Source organism: Paroedura picta, chromosome 11, assembly GCF_049243985.1.
Source record: "Paroedura picta isolate Pp20150507F chromosome 11, Ppicta_v3.0, whole genome shotgun sequence".
NCBI classification, from domain to species: domain Eukaryota; kingdom Metazoa; phylum Chordata; class Lepidosauria; order Squamata; family Gekkonidae; genus Paroedura; species Paroedura picta.
The window spans coordinates 38,282,831-38,301,022 of record NC_135379.1 but is presented as its reverse complement, the minus strand read 5'-3'; the positions used below and the strand labels follow the sequence as shown (position 1 = coordinate 38,301,022).

Here is an 18,192-nt window from a genome sequence, read left to right as displayed (position 1 = left end):
CAGTTGATTATAAAATAGTTGGGCATGAAATCTGAATAGAATTCTTAAAACGTAGCCTTCTAAATTTTGAGTACAGTGTGTAGTAAGGTTTTTGGTAAATGTTAGTTTCTAATTGTTTTTATGGGGTATTGTTATTGCTTTTACTTATAAGCCACCTTGGGTTGACTTTGACGGGAGAGGCGGGATATAAATAAGTAAATAAAATAAAGCTGTTTCGACTGAGCTGTAATATCAGGCCGCTGTCAGTCTCACCTCCCTCACAGGGTGTCTGTTGTGGGGAGAGGAAAGGGAAGGCGATTGTAAGCCGCTTTAAGACTCCTTTGGGTAGAGAAAAGCGGCATATAAGAACCAACTCTTCTTTTGTTGGAAGAGCTGATACATAAAAGGTGTGTTTGCCTTTGAAATGCATTCTATTAATATTTGTGGATTAAAAGAAGAATTTGTGACCTCTGGGTATCCAGTGATCCCCTGCTTCCAAGCCTATCTACCTCAGAAGATAATCATAGGCTTTTACTGATAGTTCCCAAAAAGATTTTACATGTGGAAACTGTAAAAGTATTATACAGAGCTGGGGATATTTTTAATGCTTGTCACGGAATCCATTGCAGTTATTTAAATACTATTTGACCTTCCCTCTTGTTTAAAGGTGCTGCATTTCTACTGTGACACTTGTTCTGTCCCCATCTGTCGGGAATGCACCATGGGACGGCATGTGGGTCACAGCTTTATCTACCTCCAAGATGCCCTGCAAGATTCCAGAACGCTTACCATTCAGCTACTCGCAGATGCTCAACAAGGGCGCCAGGCCATTCAGGTAAGCATGCAATTAGCCTGTGGGTCCTGTACATACTATGGCTGTTGTAGATTATCAGCTGTAGCTACTGCCTAAATTTCCTGCCACAGTTGGTGGGATTGTGCAACAACTGCTCCCTGTTCCCAGCTACAGTAGCAGTATAGGTCAGGGGTAGTCAACCTGTGGTCCTCCAGATGTCCATGGACTACAGTTCCCATGAGTCCCTGCCAGTGGTTGCTGGCAGGGGCTCATGGGAATTGTAGTCCATGGACATCTGGAGGACCACAGGTTGACTACCCCTGGTATAGGTGACCTGGAATTTATGGGATGAAGAAACAGAAAGGAGAGGTAAGGAGATACTTTGGAAAGCTTGGAGGCTATTTAAAACTACAGTGCCGGAAGCTCAGCTACAATGTATGCCACAGGTTAGGAAAGGTACAAATAGGTCTTTAGAAAAGGCCGGAATGGTCAACTAACAAGGTCATGAAAACAGTAAAAGGTAAGATGGATTCTTTTAAGTGATGAAAGGCTTGTCTGACTGAGGTAAATAAACGGCTTTGGCAAATTAAATGCAAGTCGGTAATCTGAGTGACGTAAGGGAACTATGAGGGGCATATTGCAAAACACTTAGACCAGCACTAAACATTTATTTAAATACATTAGAAGCAGAGAACCAGTCAGGGAGGCAGTGAGGGCCCTTGGATGAAGAAGAGGTAAAAGGATTACTTAAAGATAGTAGAGGAATGGCAGAGAAGTGGAATGCATTTTGTGCCTCTGTCTTTACTGTGCAGGGAAAGAGGTGCTTGCCCACTCTAGACCCAACGATTCCAGGAGGGGTCTTGAAGGCCCCGATTTGGGTTGAGAGATGAGAGGGGAGGTCCTATGACTGATGGACAAATTAAAAACTTGACACATCACCAGGCCCAGCTGGCATACACCCAAGAGTTCTGAAAGGACTCAAATGTGAACTTGTGGATCTCTTGACAAAAATATGCAATCTGTCACTAAAATCTGCCTCCTTTCCTGAGAACTGGAAAGTTGCTAGTGCAATCCTTGTCTTTTAAAAACGCTCCAGAGGAGAGCCAGGAAATTACAGGCCAATTAGTCCAACGTCAGTACCAGGTAGGTTGGTGGAATCTGTAATTAAAGATAGGATTAGAAGGCACACTAATGAACCATTGAGGAAGAACCAGCATGGATTCTGTAAGGGTAGAACTTGTCTCACTAACCTTTTAGTGTTCTTCGAGGGGTGAACAAGCGTGGACAAAGGTGATCCAGAAAATGCTGTTTACCTAGACTTCTAGAAAGCTTCTGATAAAATTCCTCATCCAGGGCTCCTAAGTAAACTCAGAAATCATGGGATAAGAGGACAAGTCCTCTTCTGGATTAAAGGCTGGTTAATTAGCAGGAAACAAAGTATAATGGGGCAGTTTTTGCACTGGAAGGTGGGAAGCAGTAGGGTACTGGGGACTTGTTCATTAATGATTTGGTGTTGGGAGTAAGCAGTGAAGTGGGGACCTGTCGAGGCTAGGCGAGTAGACATCAATGTGGCAAATGAGGTTCTATGTGGGCAAGTGAAAATTAATGCACATGGAAACAAAAAATCCTAACTATAAATATAGGTACGAAGGAGAGATTATTTTTATGCCCTGCTTTTCACTACCCAAAGGAGTCCCAAAACGGCTTACAAATTCCCTTCCTCTTCCCACAACAGACACCCTGTGAGGTAGATGGGGCAGAGAGAGTTCTAACAGAACTGCTCTGTGAGAACAGCTCAAAGAAAACTGTGACTAGTCCAAGGTCACCAAACTGGCCGCCTGTGGAGGAGTGGAGAATCTAAACTGGTTATCTGGATTAGAGGCTGCTGCTCTTTAACTACTACACCATGTTGGCTTTAACCACTGTACAATATTGATGGAACCTGAGCTGGCTTTAACTACTACACAACAACAATGGGGTCTGAACTGGCAGTAACTGACCAGGAAAGAGATCTTGGAGTAGTGGTAAATAACTCATTGAAGATGTTTGCTCAGTGTGTGGACCACAATTTAAAAAGGCAAATGCTATGCTAGAGATTATTAGGAAGGAGATTGAAAAATCAGCGAGCATCATAATACCCTTGTAGAAATCTATGGTGCAGCCTCATTTGGAATGCTGTATACAGTTCTGGTCACTGCACCTTCAAGAAGATATTGTGGCAAAGGAAAACTTGACAATCATTGGACACCTACCATGAAGGGCCTTTCTCTAAGGACTGGACATCTTAGATGGGTGATTCCCACCATTCACTTACGGGCAAGAACAACTTTTTGTGGGTGTAACCCTTTCCTCAGTTCCAGTAACTCTGCAGTCTGTAACTTCAAGAAAACTACAACTATAATATCTATAGGAAAAATCAACAATGTAATGATATACTACGTAATTCAAATTGGAATGAAGAATTGAGACAGAAGTATGCCAATCATGATGATGATGGTGGTGATGATGATGATGATGTGGGAGGGTCAAGAAGTCCTCCTGTCTTCAGAGGAGAAGGATGTTTCATGGTAAGTGTTCAGTGGTCATTCTCCCTCTGAGGCAGAGGACATCTTGAATGGGACATCCCATAACAGTACCCTATAATAACAGGTGAGTTATGGTTCAGGTTCTTCCCTTCAGGAGATCAGCCAGTTTGCTGTTATTTCTGGCTAAAAGGATCTCTGAACTAGTACAACATAATCACAAATCTTTGAAGTATGTGATGAAGGAATAAAGAATTTTTCAGTGGACCGCATCCATCCATCCAAATTCATAATTTTCTGTGGGCAGATGCCATTTAACTAGTGGAATAGATCTATCTTACAATGAAAGAGAGCTTTATAGAGATTTTATATTATTATTATTATATCAGCTGTGGCACTCTGATTTTTCTGTCAGGCTGTAATTTGATGTGGTCATTTGCTATTGAGCTTGAAAGGCATTTCCTTTCAGGATTATGAACATTGTCCTATTGACAGCTTGAAACACTATATATATCAAAGAATTCTGAAACTGAAATAAATTTCTCTTTTCCCTTCTGTCTCCTTCTGAATAGCTCCACCTGCTGGCACAAGAGTTTATTTTAAATATCAAATGTAGATCAGGAAACTAAGCCAGCGAATCATCCAGGACCAACTAGTGCCCATTAAAGAAAAGAAACAACATATGGGGCAGGAGATCTTTCCCCTAATTACAGATCTGTATTCTCAGAGAATACATTTTTCAGGTGGTACAGGTTTATTCCAACATCACTTGAAAGAGTAGTCCTAAAATGTATATAAAGCAAGCCAGATTTCACTAATTGTACACAAAATTATGTAGGGATTTAAATATCATTAGTTTCTAAAACAAAAGCCATATAATGAGTTTGAATCAACTTAGCTACATGGAGTAAACATCAGTTACTCTTTCAATTTCCTGTTATAGGAAACTCCTAGAGTTAGATCCAGGCAATTCTGCCTGCGGTTAAACAAAAGTGAGGAGGAGAGTCGGGTAGAAGGAACTACACATATTGGACACTGAAGGCCAGGGTGTAAGTTTCTCAAGATGAGCCCTACTTTCTTGCACACTTTTAAAATACTAGTCTCCTTAGATGAACAGGAAGATTCCTGGCCATGAAGCAATTAAAAATATACCCCGCTATTGCCTTCCCTTCCTCTCCCCAGAGCTCACACACTGTGAGGTAGGTAGAGAGCTGTGAGAGAAACTACTCTGTGAGAACAGCTCTAACAGGACTCTGACTAGCCCAAGGTCACCCAGCTGGCTGCATGTGGAGGAGTGGGGAATTGAATCTGACTCACCAGATTAGAAGCTGCCGCTCTTAACCACCACACCAAGCTGACTCCACTCCTCCACATGCAGCCTGTGGCAGCCCTCCTGAGGTAGTTGTTAAAGTGTTGGGGGGGGGGAGTGGGTTTTGTGCTTATTTTATGGGATGGACATGTACACAGCTATGCTTCATGCCACTTCTGGGATTTCTCAAAGCCTGAAGAATGTTTTGGGTTTTTAATGGTAAAAAATTGAGGAAGGCTGTCCTAGACTGACACTCCTATCATCCAGTGCTGGTTTTCTGTTGGCCCTGGACAAGTGGTGGGCTGCATTAATAGTTCCTTAATTCCACTCTGTATGAAAATGATTGGAAAATACAGTTTGGTGTAGTGGTTAGGAGTGCAGACTAATGTGGCGAGCCGGGTTCGATTCTGAGCTCCCCCACATGCAGCCAGCTGGGTGACCTTGGGCTTGACAGGGTACTGTTAAGCTGTTCTGACCGAGTAGTGATATCAGAGCTCTCTCAGCCTCATCCACCTCACAGGGTGTCTGCTGGGGGGAGAGGAAGGGGAAGTCAATTGTAAGCTGCTTTGAGCCTCCTTCGGGTAGAGAAAAGTGGCATATAAGAACCAACTCTTCTTCTACATGTTAATTCTGTGGGGAGATAAGTGTTCAAAATAGACTTATGGGAAGTGACCTGTATCTTGTCTTGTTACATACCATTAAGTGGAATGCAAGTTTTGGCTTATATCTAATCTTTAACTACATTTCAGTTGATGACCATGAGCTAACAAGGGCAAACTGCGTGTCTAACCCTAAAACACAAAAAAGTTTGTTTCTAATGATACCTTTGAGACACAACGTAGAAGATTAAAAAAAGGAAACTGTCGAAAGAGATTGGCTGTGGATGAATGGGTCACTAATCTTTCCCGATTTGTATAAACTTTTAATAACTGTCACCTGGTGTCAGTTCAGACTCCCAGAATCACAGTGATCCTCAGCATGGTGCCTTGTGGGTGCCCACTAAGACCTTTCCTGACACCCTCTTGTTTTGTACCCCAAAACCAGGGGTAGTCAAACTACGGCCCTTCAGATGTCATTGGACTACAATTCCCATGAGCCTCTGCCAGCAGATGCTGGCAGGGACTCATGGGAATTGTAGTCCGGTGACATCTGGAGGGCCACAGTTTGACTACCCCTGCCCAAAACAAAGAGCTTGTCCTAGCTATTCTCTACCTCATTGGAACAGGAAGAGTGGTTCAGAAGATCCCAGGAAGAATCCCCTTTGGGTCTGGAGAGAGTGCAGAAAAGACTATGGCATCAAATCAAGAAGCTTGGCTTGTAGTTCTGTAATAACTATCATCTCATTAGAAAGCCTCTTGTGGCGCAGGTGGTTTTCTTGGTCTGCCAAGAAAACACTAGAGGGCGTCACCCCAAGGGTCAGACATGACTCGGTGCTTGCACAGGGGGATACCTTTACCTTTATCGTTTCTGTTTCACCTGCCTTTTTAAAGCAAGTCTTCATGGAAGCTGCATGTGTAGGTGGCAAGGGGAGACTTACACTCATCTCCCTGCAATAGTCAGCATGCCTGTAAAGGCTGCATGTACAATCTGGAAGAGAGGCTGGCTGCTGCAGAGCAAGCCAAAAGTACCTGCCTCCTACCCAGCACAGGCAACCAAAAACAGGGCCAAACCAGGTGACGTGAAGTAGACCTATGATGAAGGACACGAGATTTCTCCATGTAAGAGATTGATGAGGGTCACATTCCAGAGATCTCCCAACTTCTCAGAATTGCTCAACAGCTACACAGTTCTTAATGATATAAATGCCCTCTCTCTTGTTTGCGTGTGCTCTGTTCTTTACAAAATTGGAGCATGCAGGTGAAGCGGGTATCTCTTTCTATGTGTTGCTCCTGTGTTTGAAATATTCTTTCTACCTGGTTCTGACATTAGAAGTCAACAGCTGTGCGTGAAAAATGCTGAGATCAACCAAACGCAGCAATGTCTAGTCAGGAGAGATTGTAGAGTTTAGCTTCCCTCGCCTGCATGTTTGGGTCAGTCTAAAATTATGTTTGCTTCCCCCACACCTCCAACATTCCACCTGAGGATCCTGGGAGAAAAAGGATATTCATTTTTTAAATTTATTTATACTCACACTGCAGCGTTATTGCACCTCCCTATGGCTGCTCCGCAACTGAGAATTTGAAATGTCTGTACAATCACCTGTACTATTTTTTTATCTGGTTGCAATTGCAATTGGGCAGGGAAATTCCCTTTGATGCAGGGCACAGTCCCTGAGACGTTTATCCCCATTTATTTGGGAAAAGAGGAAGTTACTGGCAGAAAAGTGTTTTCCCATGGGAACGAAAACTGACGATATAATAAAGAACTTGAGCATGTAGAATAAACATAGAGTCTTCCTGCGCTGCAGTTTTGGAATAACTGGTTGCATGAGGAATGACCTGTGCGCTGATTTTTAACGACTTTGATGAAGCAATCTTCTCTTCCTTCCCCTTGCAGCTGAGTATTGAGCAAGCTCAAGCAGTAGCAGAGCAAGTTGAGATGAAGGCAAAGATGGTACAATCTGAAGTAAAGGCTGTGACCTCTAGGCACAAGAAGGCCCTGGAAGAAAGGGAGTGTGAGCTGCTGTGGAAGGTAATGTTTAATTACTGTGTGATGTTTACTTGCTGCTCCACATATAGGCTTATCCCTTTGCCTGATCTGGCAGGCAATCTCCTGCTTCCACCAGAAGCAAGAATGAAGGTTGGGAAGCAAGGTCTTGATGCCACTTCCAATTTGGCCCAGAAGTAATGTCAGGTCACTCTAGGAATTTTCAAAATCTTATCATTTTTACCACAGAGACTGGGGAATTAGATGCCATGACATCACATCCGGCTGCAACCAAACTGATGCTGCAACTTCTCTTTGCACCACTCTTCAGTCACTGAAGCAAAGAGACTGGTTGGCAGTCTTAACCAAATATTAATGGCTGTATGATAGGGGAGCAGCTTATTTGACCTACAGGCTAAAGCTATCTATCCACTGTACTATCTTGTCATGGTGAACATGTTGCCCATATGAGCATAATACAAATAAGGAAATTTCCATTGAGTAGCAATGTCTCCGTCTGAGTTTTTAAGTCTAAGTTTAAGTTTAAGTTTTTAAATAGATTGTTCACAGAGCTGTGAACGGTTGAATAAAATAAGAGTTTAGATACGATAAGTTTTTACATCAGTGAGGTGAGGAAAAATAGTTCCATTCTTTAAAATATTTCAGTTTAAGAACTTCGGTTACAGAAAAATTAAAAGCTCACGGCCAGCAATCTGTTTCTTCCCTAGCTTGGAACAAAAGAGGTCTTCTGTCAATTGAGTTGCATTGGTCAAGGCAGAACAAGGTTTGAGGCCCTTTAAGATCAACAAAGTGTTATTCAAGGTATAAGCTTTTGTGTGATTGCTCACTTCTTCAGATACCAGCTGTGCATGCACAGGAAAGCTGGGTCTTAAAGGACTCAAACCTTGTTCTGCTGCTTCAGGCCAACGTAGTTACTGGGGTTGGCCGCTTCGGTGCCCGAAGCGTCTGGTCTCTCCCGGCACAGCAAGCACCGCGGTGAGGGGAGGCGTGGGCGTCAGCATGTGTAGTCCCACCGGTGTGCTGACGTCAGCACCCCCCCCCCCCCCGCGGCACGGTGCTTGCTGCGCCAGGAGAGACCGGCTGCTTTGGGCACCAAAGCGCCCAATCCTAATGGCTACACACCTGAATCTATTGGTCAAGGCCAGCCTCATCTGACCTAGCAGCAAAATAACACTTCTATTGCATTTTAGTCCGTAGCTTATGAACACGTGTGTTTTAATCTTCATTTTAGGTGGAAAAAATCCGCCAAGTGAAAGCCAAGTCTCTCTACCTTCAGGTTGAAAAGCTACGTCAGAACTTGAACAAGTTAGACAACACCATCAGTGCAGTTCAGCAGGTCCTAGAGGAAGGCCGAAACATGGATATCCTCTTGGCTCGCGACCGTATGCTCGCTCAGGTACAGGAGCTGAAGAACATCCGAGGCTTCCTGCAGCCTCAGGAGGATGACAGGGTCATGTTCACTCCTCCGGATCAGGCACTGTACATGGCCATCAAATCTATGGGGTTTGTCAGCAGTGGGGCTTTCGCTCCTCTGACCAAAGCCACAGGGGAAGGTCTCAAACGTGCACTGCAAGGCAAAGTGGCCTCTTTCACAGTGATCGGTTATGACCATGATGGGGAACCTCGGCTTTCCGGGGGAGACATGCTCTCGATCGTGGTAATGGGGCCGGATGGAAATCTTTTTGGAGCAGACATTTGCGACCAGCAGAATGGAACCTATCTTGTCAACTACAGGCCTCAGCTGGAAGGGGAACACCTGATATCTGTCATGATGTGCAACCAGCATATAGAAAACAGCCCGTTCAAAGTCATGGTCAAATCTGGGCGCAGTTACGTTGGCATTGGACTGCCAGGGCTTTGCTTCGGTAGCGAGGGGGACAGTGACGGCAAGCTGTGCCGTCCCTGGGGCGTTAGTGTAGACAAAGAAGGCTATATCATTGTTGCCGATCGCAGCAACAACCGCATCCAGGTCTTTAAGCCTTGCGGTGCTTTCCACCACAAGTTTGGCACCTTGGGATCGAGGCCTGGCCAGTTTGATCGGCCAGCTGGCGTTGCCTGTGACTCCTCCCGGAGGATCGTTGTTGCAGACAAAGACAATCATCGCATCCAGATCTTCACTTTTGATGGCCAGTTCATTCTGAAGTTTGGGGAGAAAGGAACCAAGAACGGTCAGTTTAATTACCCGTGGGACGTGGCGGTAAACTCAGAAGGCAAAATCCTGGTGTCTGACACGAGGAATCATCGGATCCAGTTGTTTGGCCCTGAGGGAGTGTTTCTGAATAAATACGGTTTTGAAGGAGCGCTCTGGAAGCACTTTGATTCCCCGAGGGGCGTAACGTTCAATCACGAAGGCCATCTGGTAGTGACAGATTTCAACAATCACCGTCTCCTGGTCATCCACCCAGACTGCCAGTCAGCCCGCTTCCTTGGCTCCGAAGGTACAAGCAACGGCCAGTTTCTGCGACCGCAGGGTGTGGCCGTCGATCAGGAAGGCCGTATCATTGTGGCAGATTCCAGGAATCACCGTGTGCAGATATTTGAGCCGAATGGTAGCTTCTTATGCAAATTTGGCACTCAGGGAAGTGGCTTTGGTCAGATGGACCGTCCTTCAGGTATTGCAGTCACCCCAGATGGCATGGTTGTTGTGGTTGACTTTGGAAACAATCGAATTCTCATCTTCTGATCTGTTTATCTGTACTAGGAAGAAACTGTCTCAGGGAAAAAAAAAGAATCCTTTTAAGAGAACGCAGAATTACAACGCTAGTTCAAACCTACCTCATCTTTAATTTTTTTATAGATGAATGTACTTCCCCTTTTTTATCTGCAGGGAGTGAGCCTGTGATGTTAAGCTTTCTTATCTACCTCATTATCTTTGTGTTCTTTACCTCCACAATATACACAGTACAGTTATAAAACTACCCTTTTTCCCTGGATGGGGCATCATGCACAAACATGTTCTCTGTGCACATTTAGGTGGTTTGTGTAGTAAATTCTGTAGATTCTGCCAGAAGAGCCATGCGCTCATCGTTAAAAAGAAGAAAGTAGCTTTAGATACTTTTAACTTCGTGTTTTGATGATACTGTGTGGGGGGGGGTGAGGGAGGGTGAAGGGTTGTGTTTTTAGATGCTGCTGCAGCAGAGAACTCTTTCCTTGTTCTCCTTTTTTTATACCTCAGTGCGTTTGACTTACTGTTCAACATAGTGTCTCATTTCTGGAAGATGTCGATTTCTCTTGTTTGCAGAAGTGGAATGGGATTCACCAGGAAAAGCTTAGGGTCGTCTTTATTTTGTTTTTGGGTTTTTTTTTTTTAATTTTAGTGTTTTGTTATTTTGCATGTATATTTTTTGAACAAATGCAGTAACTCCACAACACAAACAAACCTGATAAGAAAATGCACAAATGTTTTAATATGCTTAACTTCTTAGTTTCGTGGTTGGGGGCCCCCTAATCGAAAGGGTCGTGTGGTCAGTGTTGCTCGTGCATGAAGGCCCTTGAGATTCCCGTTTTTTTGGGAAGCAGACCCTTTCCTCTATGCTAGACAAACTGCTCCCAAAACTTGAGAAATTGAGAAGTGACCTGATGCAGCGTGGGGGGCTGCTGCTGATATGATGGGCAGGAGAGGAAAGCCCAGAAGGACTCTGATGCACAAATGCAAGCCCAGGCTCGCATCAAAAGGAGCTCTTTGGACTGCAGCACTGCTGTTGTTGATTGTCAAGACTGAATTTTTGTTTTAGAGCTTCTTTTTCTTCCCCCAAAGCCCTTAAAAAAATTTTCCCTTTCTCCTCCCCTTCCTTGCCATGTATGTATATCTAGTGAACAAGGCTAACTGTTGTATTTGCAATGCATGTTGAGAGGCAATGAGCCAAACAGTTGGGCTTAATGTTCCATTTCTTCTGAAGAAGCAAAATTGTTTTTGAGCCTTGCATTTAAGAATTAACTTCTTTTTTTTAAATGTAGCTTTATCAACAGAAGTGTGTAATCTTTCAGAGACAAGTAACAGGAAGCACAAATTTGGAAATTCAGGGTGTGTTTCACAAGTCCCAGATGAAGGAAAATGGATTGTATTGGCTCATCTAATGGAGTTGGCTTCCTGCTTCTGTCAGTCTTTCTCCTCTCCCCTTCCTCTTTGAATGGAACATCTGTCTAGAACCTTCATATTTCCAGAGCACCCTTGTGGCTTTCTCTGGTCGACTGGAGGTTATGGGTGGAACGAAAGCCACCAAAACTCTACCTCATTTGCTCTAGCACCAAAGAATGTCTCGTAAAATGAGGGTGCAAGCTTCTTGAAACCAAAACAAGTGAGTGTCTTTTTTAAAAGTCAGCCACAGCATTTAGCACTGAAGAAATAAAGTGTTGTTACACTTCTGCAAGAAGCTCCATATTTTATACCAAAATATAGGAATGTGATTCCTTTCGAGTCTTTGATCTCTCCGATAGACATCCTGCCATCTTGCTTCCTTGCATACTTGCTTGGGAGTAAGTCCCCTTGAACTCTGTAAGAACTTACTCCTGAGTAGGTGTGTGATAGATTGCAACTTGTGGTGCTGGGATCCAACACAAGCTTACTTTGAGAAGAGATTCACATGTGCTGCACTGCCTTCTCTCGATCCTTACTGGAAGTCCAACAGAGTAGCAATCAGCTTTCATCCTTGGTGTTGTCTTCTGTTTCCGCTTCCATTAAGTGGATGTTTTGAAGCTTTAAATGTGAAGTCTGAAATGCCCGCTTAACTAATTTGGTTGGAGCTAGTATAATCAGGATTTGTTCCAGTTGCACTTTTCACATTTTCTTACAGAGTTAATTTATAGTAATTAAGAAACTTGAGTTCTGTCATGTAGTTGTCCTCTAGCCAGTAGAGAGCAGAGAACTTGCAACCCAATGAATTCATAGGACATAAGGAGGAGCAGACAGGTGAGATTCTGAATGTTCTTTAAGCTTTTCAGTTTTAAATCAACTTACTCAAGACTGTTTTTGTCCAGCCAACTCCTCTTCACATACAGATATTTCCAGGTTCTTGTAGAGTCAGTATGGCAGAACTTATTTTTCAAATAAAAAACCCTCAGACCTAATTTACATTAGACAATTTTTTTTCCAGGCTCAAAGTATTTTATTTGCACTTGAAGTACTCTTTGGCCTGAGATCCTTTGCCATAGTCTTCTACAACCACACAACTGCAGCCCACAACTTTACAGGATTTTTTTTTACCAACCCACTCACCCAGTTTCTTGTTGTCATCAACCTTTATTAAATTGATCTGGTGTTCGGCACAAAGTACTTCAGGAAGCTTGACATATACATGGGTTCATCACAGTGTGACACAAGAACACAAAGGTGGGCTTGGTATTTGTCTAAGGCTTTGGCACCATCACAAATTCCACAGGCTAAACCAGAGGTAGTCAAATTGCGGCCCTCCAGATGTCCATGGACTAGAATTCCCATGAGCCCCTGCCAGCATTTGGGCTTCATGAGAATTGTAGTCTATGGACATCTGGAGGGCCACAGTTTGACTACCCCTGGGCTAAACCATCATGGAGAAGTGCAGTCTTAAGCACCTCTTGAAGGGCGGTGTTAACATTCATTGCACCTCCAGCAGCAATGCCTTTTTGGGTCATGGTTGGTGGTGATTCTGCTGCCCAAGGTTGCTAACAGCCTCCACGAGCCAACCCTGGGAAAAAGTTCATCAGACAACATTTTGGTGTAGCCTCTAATAAATGATGCACACCTGAAAGTAGAGTCCTCCAACTCATTTTTCGCCCCTTATGCATGGTTACTCTTGGTGGTAGGCTGGATATAGATAAACATATTTCAACATCATGAGGCTGTTCATGTTCAAAGTAGCTTCTCTGATCGAAGAAAAAAGGGTGGGTCATACAGTAAGATTCTCTTGAGGTGATCCTGTAGTCACAACTTGACATTCTTCGTTACAAAGAATATATTTTATGAGCCTGCTCCATTCTACTCAAAAGGGAAGGTTTTGTCCTGTGCCAGATACCACAATGCTTGCTGGAAGTAGATTGAGTTTGGGAAAGGGGCAGGGTCCTATAGACTCCATGCAGTTCCTGTGTACCACTGGAGACAAGAGTATTCCATTCCTCCTTGATGCTTAGTAGGCGATCCTCTTGTAACATTGGAAGGCACGCTAGGTTCTCCAAGTTGGAGCATTTTGCTTGTGACTTGGTAAGGAGAAATAAGGTCCGATTTTCATTTCTAACTACCAAAGATGGTTAAAAAGCTTTAATTTTAGAGTTGATAGGCCCTCTTGTGGGTATTGTAAGGCAGATGCTTGGCTGCCTCTTCTATTGATGTCACCCTTCTCATTTTCTGACAGGCTTGTCTAAAAACAAATTATTTCTAGTATGTTGTTGTTGAATAAAAAATCCCCTTTGTGCCATTCCAGCCTTTCGTGTAGTGGGAAGCCACTGGTGGTGGAATTCTCTGGAGTTCCACGACTTTCTTCCTGTATTTGCTATACAAGCTTGGAGAAGCCAGAAATCTCCGTACTTGTTTGGAAGGAATGTGGGGCTTGTTTTTTTTTTTCTTCCATAGCTATGCTGTTAACCTCTATCTGCTGTTTTTTGGCATAAAGCAAAAACCAAAAAGATAACTTGATACATATTTTCAGCTTTCGTATCATAAGGTTTTAAATGCTGCTGTTTGGCTATCCGGAATGACTCCTGTACAGTTATAGCTATGAGTTGTGCAAAAAAATGCTTGATCCCATTTGTGGTCTTTATGTGGCTTCTGATTAGAGATTTTTTTTAATGAAACTATGAATCTAAGCTGTGTGATAATGCAGGGGAAATGTAATGCCAACACATTATTTCCCTTAGAGGCTTGGTTTTCATTGGATCTAGGAGTCATGTTCAGGATTCAAGTCTTCAAGTTTGCATGTTTGAGAGGCTTCAGTGGGTTACTGAACAAAATCAAACCTACCAAAAGTATGTCAGCAGAGGTCTGTAGACGAGCTGCTAACTTCTGCTTATTTTTCTTAAGCCGTCTAATATAGTCTTCTAAGCTAGTAAACCCGATTTAGGAAAAAGGTGAGGTCACTCTACCATTTTCTAAACCTGGGGGAGACTGATGGTTGTGCACTAAACACTTGCAAAGAAATCTGAGCTGTGTCATAAACTGTTTCTTTTTTGCTCTGCCCCAAATGTTCTCCATCAAAGTCACATTGTTTTTTCAGTTGTATAAACCCAGTCTTGTTGCTACCAAATCCCACCCCCTCCCCTTATATATATTGCTGAAGGCCCAAGAGGATGCTAAATAGCAGCACCTTCATGTTATAAACCTGGAGTATAACTTCTTTTGGGGGAAACCTTCAAGGATTTATTGTGGCGGGGACCTGAAATATCCTTTAAATAATCTTGAAATGAATTGGATTTGAGAAGAAGGAAGGCACTTCCTTCGTGGCGTTCTGCTGGAATTGGGTGAGATTGGTGCTGTCTCTTTTAGTTAGTTAAGCCAAAATTAATTTATTGAAGAGAGGTTTCTGCTTGATTTAGCCATATCTGATTTCTTTTGAAGATCAGAAGATTTCCTGTGTTGAGTTCTGGTTTAAATTAAAAAGTGCCAAAGCATTTTGTGTTTCGTTTTTTTTTAAAGTGAGTATATCCAAATAGTGCCAAAAGGTAATAGGGTATTTCTTAAAATTAAAAATAAGTTTAGACACACAGAATTTGGAGCTGTGTTTAAAAGTAAAAGTAAAAACACTGGTCCTTGCGTTAGACAAACACTGTTTCTGATCCTAGAGTCCTTGAAAAACCAGCAGAACACAGTTTGCTGTGGTACAGGATGTTTGAACAAAGTCTATGTAAAGTTCTACCTCACTTTGGAGAAGAAGCAAAACATCTACCTCAAATTTAGCATGGAAGTAATAGAAGAAAGCGGTTTTGCAACATGAGGAGAAAAGGGATTGACTATAAGTAGCAAAATATGGTGTGTCTGTCCCCAGTAGATACACAACTTAAATATATTTAAACTTAATGACTTTACATGTGGCTGCCTTTCTTTAGAAATACTTGGCTGGCCATACTAAAAGTGTAAATAAGAATTTTTTTTTTGGAAATCTCAGGCAAATCTACTGATAATTCTTCATGAACCTGATGTTCTATGAGAATGATACCATTTTCATATCTTTCGGTATTATTGGCTGACATGGTGAAACATATTCTTCATTAGCTGCAGTGTTCTTAGGACCACAGGTCTCTTCTCTTCAAGAGAAAAGTAATAGATTTTGTTCTCAAAAGAGTTTTTAAGAATTGGGTGGGGGCAGAGAGGGACCCAGCATGCTTCGGGTCCAAACTCTCCTTTCCTGGTGAGACTTCATCGCAGGATACAATATTCTCCCCCCTTTTTTAAAAAGACGGAAGGGATTTGGAACGAGTTATTTTCTGTTGGTTGGGGCACAACTGGCAGTATGAGAATGTTTCTCTCAAGGCTGCTTAAATGGGGCTATTTAAGGGATTTCCTTCCATCTATTGCTTCCCGTTTGCAGTATAGCTCAAAAAGAAGCACACAGTTGCAGTCCTGGGGGGAGAGGAGAATCCTAATCCTTCCGGTGTTCCTCAGTCTCACTTTTCAAGCCGTGAGTTGGAGAAAACAGGTACAGAAACCTGCTAGCGATGATCATGTGTTGAGTTTGGCAGGCATTGCCGGTGGTGGATGTACCTTTCTTGTGTATATATAAAGCGATCTTACGGGTTAACAAGCCAAAGATTGGCTGTCATTGATGGGGAGGGGGAGGGCTCCTTCCATCATTGTTAAACTTTAAACAGTACATTGTCCTTCAGGAAGATTTTGTTTTTTAAAAAAAGCTTTGTGTACCTGTAAGGTCTTAGACCTCTTCCATGATTGTATCAATTTACAAACTCAGGTTGCCTTTTTATTTTGTTTGTGAAGCTCCTTTTGTCAGGGCTTTGGTAACTGAATGTTAACTGTACGTAGTAGAGTAGATGGCTTTCTGTAAGCCGGCAAACTAGTAAATTTCTTGGTAGCTTTCTAGAATACTTCTCAGTCGATGTAGCCTTCTTTCCCAGGGAGAGATCTTGTTTTTAGTCCCTTCCCCTTAAGCCAGATTTTTTAACAATAGTCAACGTCACGTGTGCTTCATCACCCAGACTGTTAGAGGTGACTTTTCTTAACTGTAAATGATACTCCTTGTGCTGTGCCTCACCTGTTGTATATCTGCATAGGGTGATTTTGTACTTATTAAAGTACCAGTGGTTCAACATGCCTTTTTAAAAAAAAGCATTCCCTGTTTCTTTTTTCTGTGCCTCAACACTAATTGCATGGTCTAAGACCAAAAGGGAAACATGTCCAAAAATCAGCATGGAAAAAAATTAACTCTTGCAGACAACCACACACATACAGAGAGAGAGAATTGGTTGTTCTATCCAAATTATTTGAGCAAGGTTTTTGTTGTTGTTGCTGCATTTTGAAAGTACTTCAACATACCACTTCAGGATTCTTCCTGAAAGGGCTCCTCTCGAACCGGTCGTGTTCTTACCATTCCCTCCTTGAGTCTGGCACTCGGCTTTTTTGGGGTGTGTGGTGTCCATTAGGGAGCAGAGTTTAAGTCTTGCAAGAAAAGCAATATTCTGATCCGTATAGTTGAGAGAGAACCAAATTTCCCCGCTTCAATTTGAAGCCTCTTTTTTAAAAGCTGTTGTTCTGAACTCTTTAATTGTTGCAGGTGGCAGAGTAAAGCAGGACAGGTGAGGCACAAGCTGTGTTCAAAGAGGCTTAAAATGTTAGTTTTGTGTGTTCAATGGAGGCTTCTGAATGTATCTTTGTGGTCCATGGGGAAAGGCTGAAGGAGGTAGCAAGGAGACGATGTATCAGCTACTGGCAGCCTTAAAACAAAGTCATTGTCTCTCTGGACTTTAAAATGTTTCTATGCAGTTCATTTTTTATTTTTGTTTAATCAAATAAATGTGAGTTTCACTTCCCCTGTGGCCTGTGTCTTCTCTGTAAATGGCAGTTCCTTTCTTAGCAGATATAGCACAAGCACGGTCCGTCCCCCCCTGCCCTCCAAGGTGTGTGCTTCACTTTCCTCTTGGGGTGGCTATGAGGCTAGATGCAGAAACGGACACCAACCAATGACTGGGTGACAAGCATGAAACACCTATGTGGCTGGCTTATACAGAATCAGATCATGGGTACATCAAGGCCAGCACTGTCTGCTCAGGCAGGCAGTACCTGTATCCTTTATAGCTGGAGATGCTGGGGGCTGAACCTGGAACCTTCCACATGCAGAGCTGGTGCTCTTCAAGTCCCAACCTCCCCCCATGTGAGTGTTCAGGAGAATGTGCTGCATGGCAGGATGTGCAGCAGGGAACGGAGTTGTAGGACTAGGGAAGCTCGCTGTTCAAGATTGGAAGCTGAGGCTATGAACTCTAGCAAAGTTGGGATGGGACTGCAGCCTCGTCAGGAGATTGGTGCCATGCCAGACAAAGCGAGCAATACATTCACACACCAGTCAAGCAGAAGGGTGTCATCCACCAGGGCTGGGAGCCTGCACTTTCCCTCCACTTGGACAGCATGGTCATCCAAGGCTCAAGCACTTGGTTCATTCTAAGACCCTAAGGAAGCAAAGTATAAAGCCAGAGATTTTCAGCCGGAGTTCCAAGAAACGCTGGGATCACAGGAGAACTCCCCAGGGGCTAACACATCCTTTCCCAGAAGTTTGGGTGGCCACTGGCATCACTGGAGCACACTTCCCGTTGCTCTACAGGCAATGGTAAATGAATGGAATAGTAAATGATCAAGTGGTTGGCTGGCTCCTGCATCTTACTTCCTACTTCTCTGAGGGGACATGCCACCACTCCTGGGGTTCCTTGGAGCCTGAAAAATATCTCAGGGGTTCCTTCATGATCAAAAGGCTGCTCTGAGCTATCTAGATGTGTGTGAGAACTACAGCACATCTGGCTTGAGTGTCCTAGTGAGAGTGGTGGTGACCATTACACCTGAAAGAAGCGGAATC

At 43.2% G+C, this 18,192-nt stretch overlaps 1 protein-coding gene and 1 pseudogene across 1 annotated transcript in view; one reads left to right on the top strand and one right to left on the bottom strand.

The window, feature by feature from the left end:
• Positions 1 to 17,157, top strand: part of TRIM71 (tripartite motif containing 71) — a 57,183-nt gene extending 40,026 nt beyond the window's left edge. The window contains exons 2-4 of the mRNA XM_077304793.1: positions 647 to 814; positions 7,100 to 7,234; positions 8,442 to 17,157. Coding sequence (XP_077160908.1) covers positions 647 to 814; positions 7,100 to 7,234; positions 8,442 to 9,893 — 1,755 coding nt within the window. The 3' untranslated portion in view covers positions 9,894 to 17,157. The remainder of the gene's footprint in view (positions 1 to 646; positions 815 to 7,099; positions 7,235 to 8,441) is intronic.
• Positions 12,316 to 12,820, bottom strand: LOC143821148 (small ribosomal subunit protein eS12-like; annotated as a pseudogene).
• Positions 17,158 to 18,192: the final 1,035 nt, after the last annotated feature.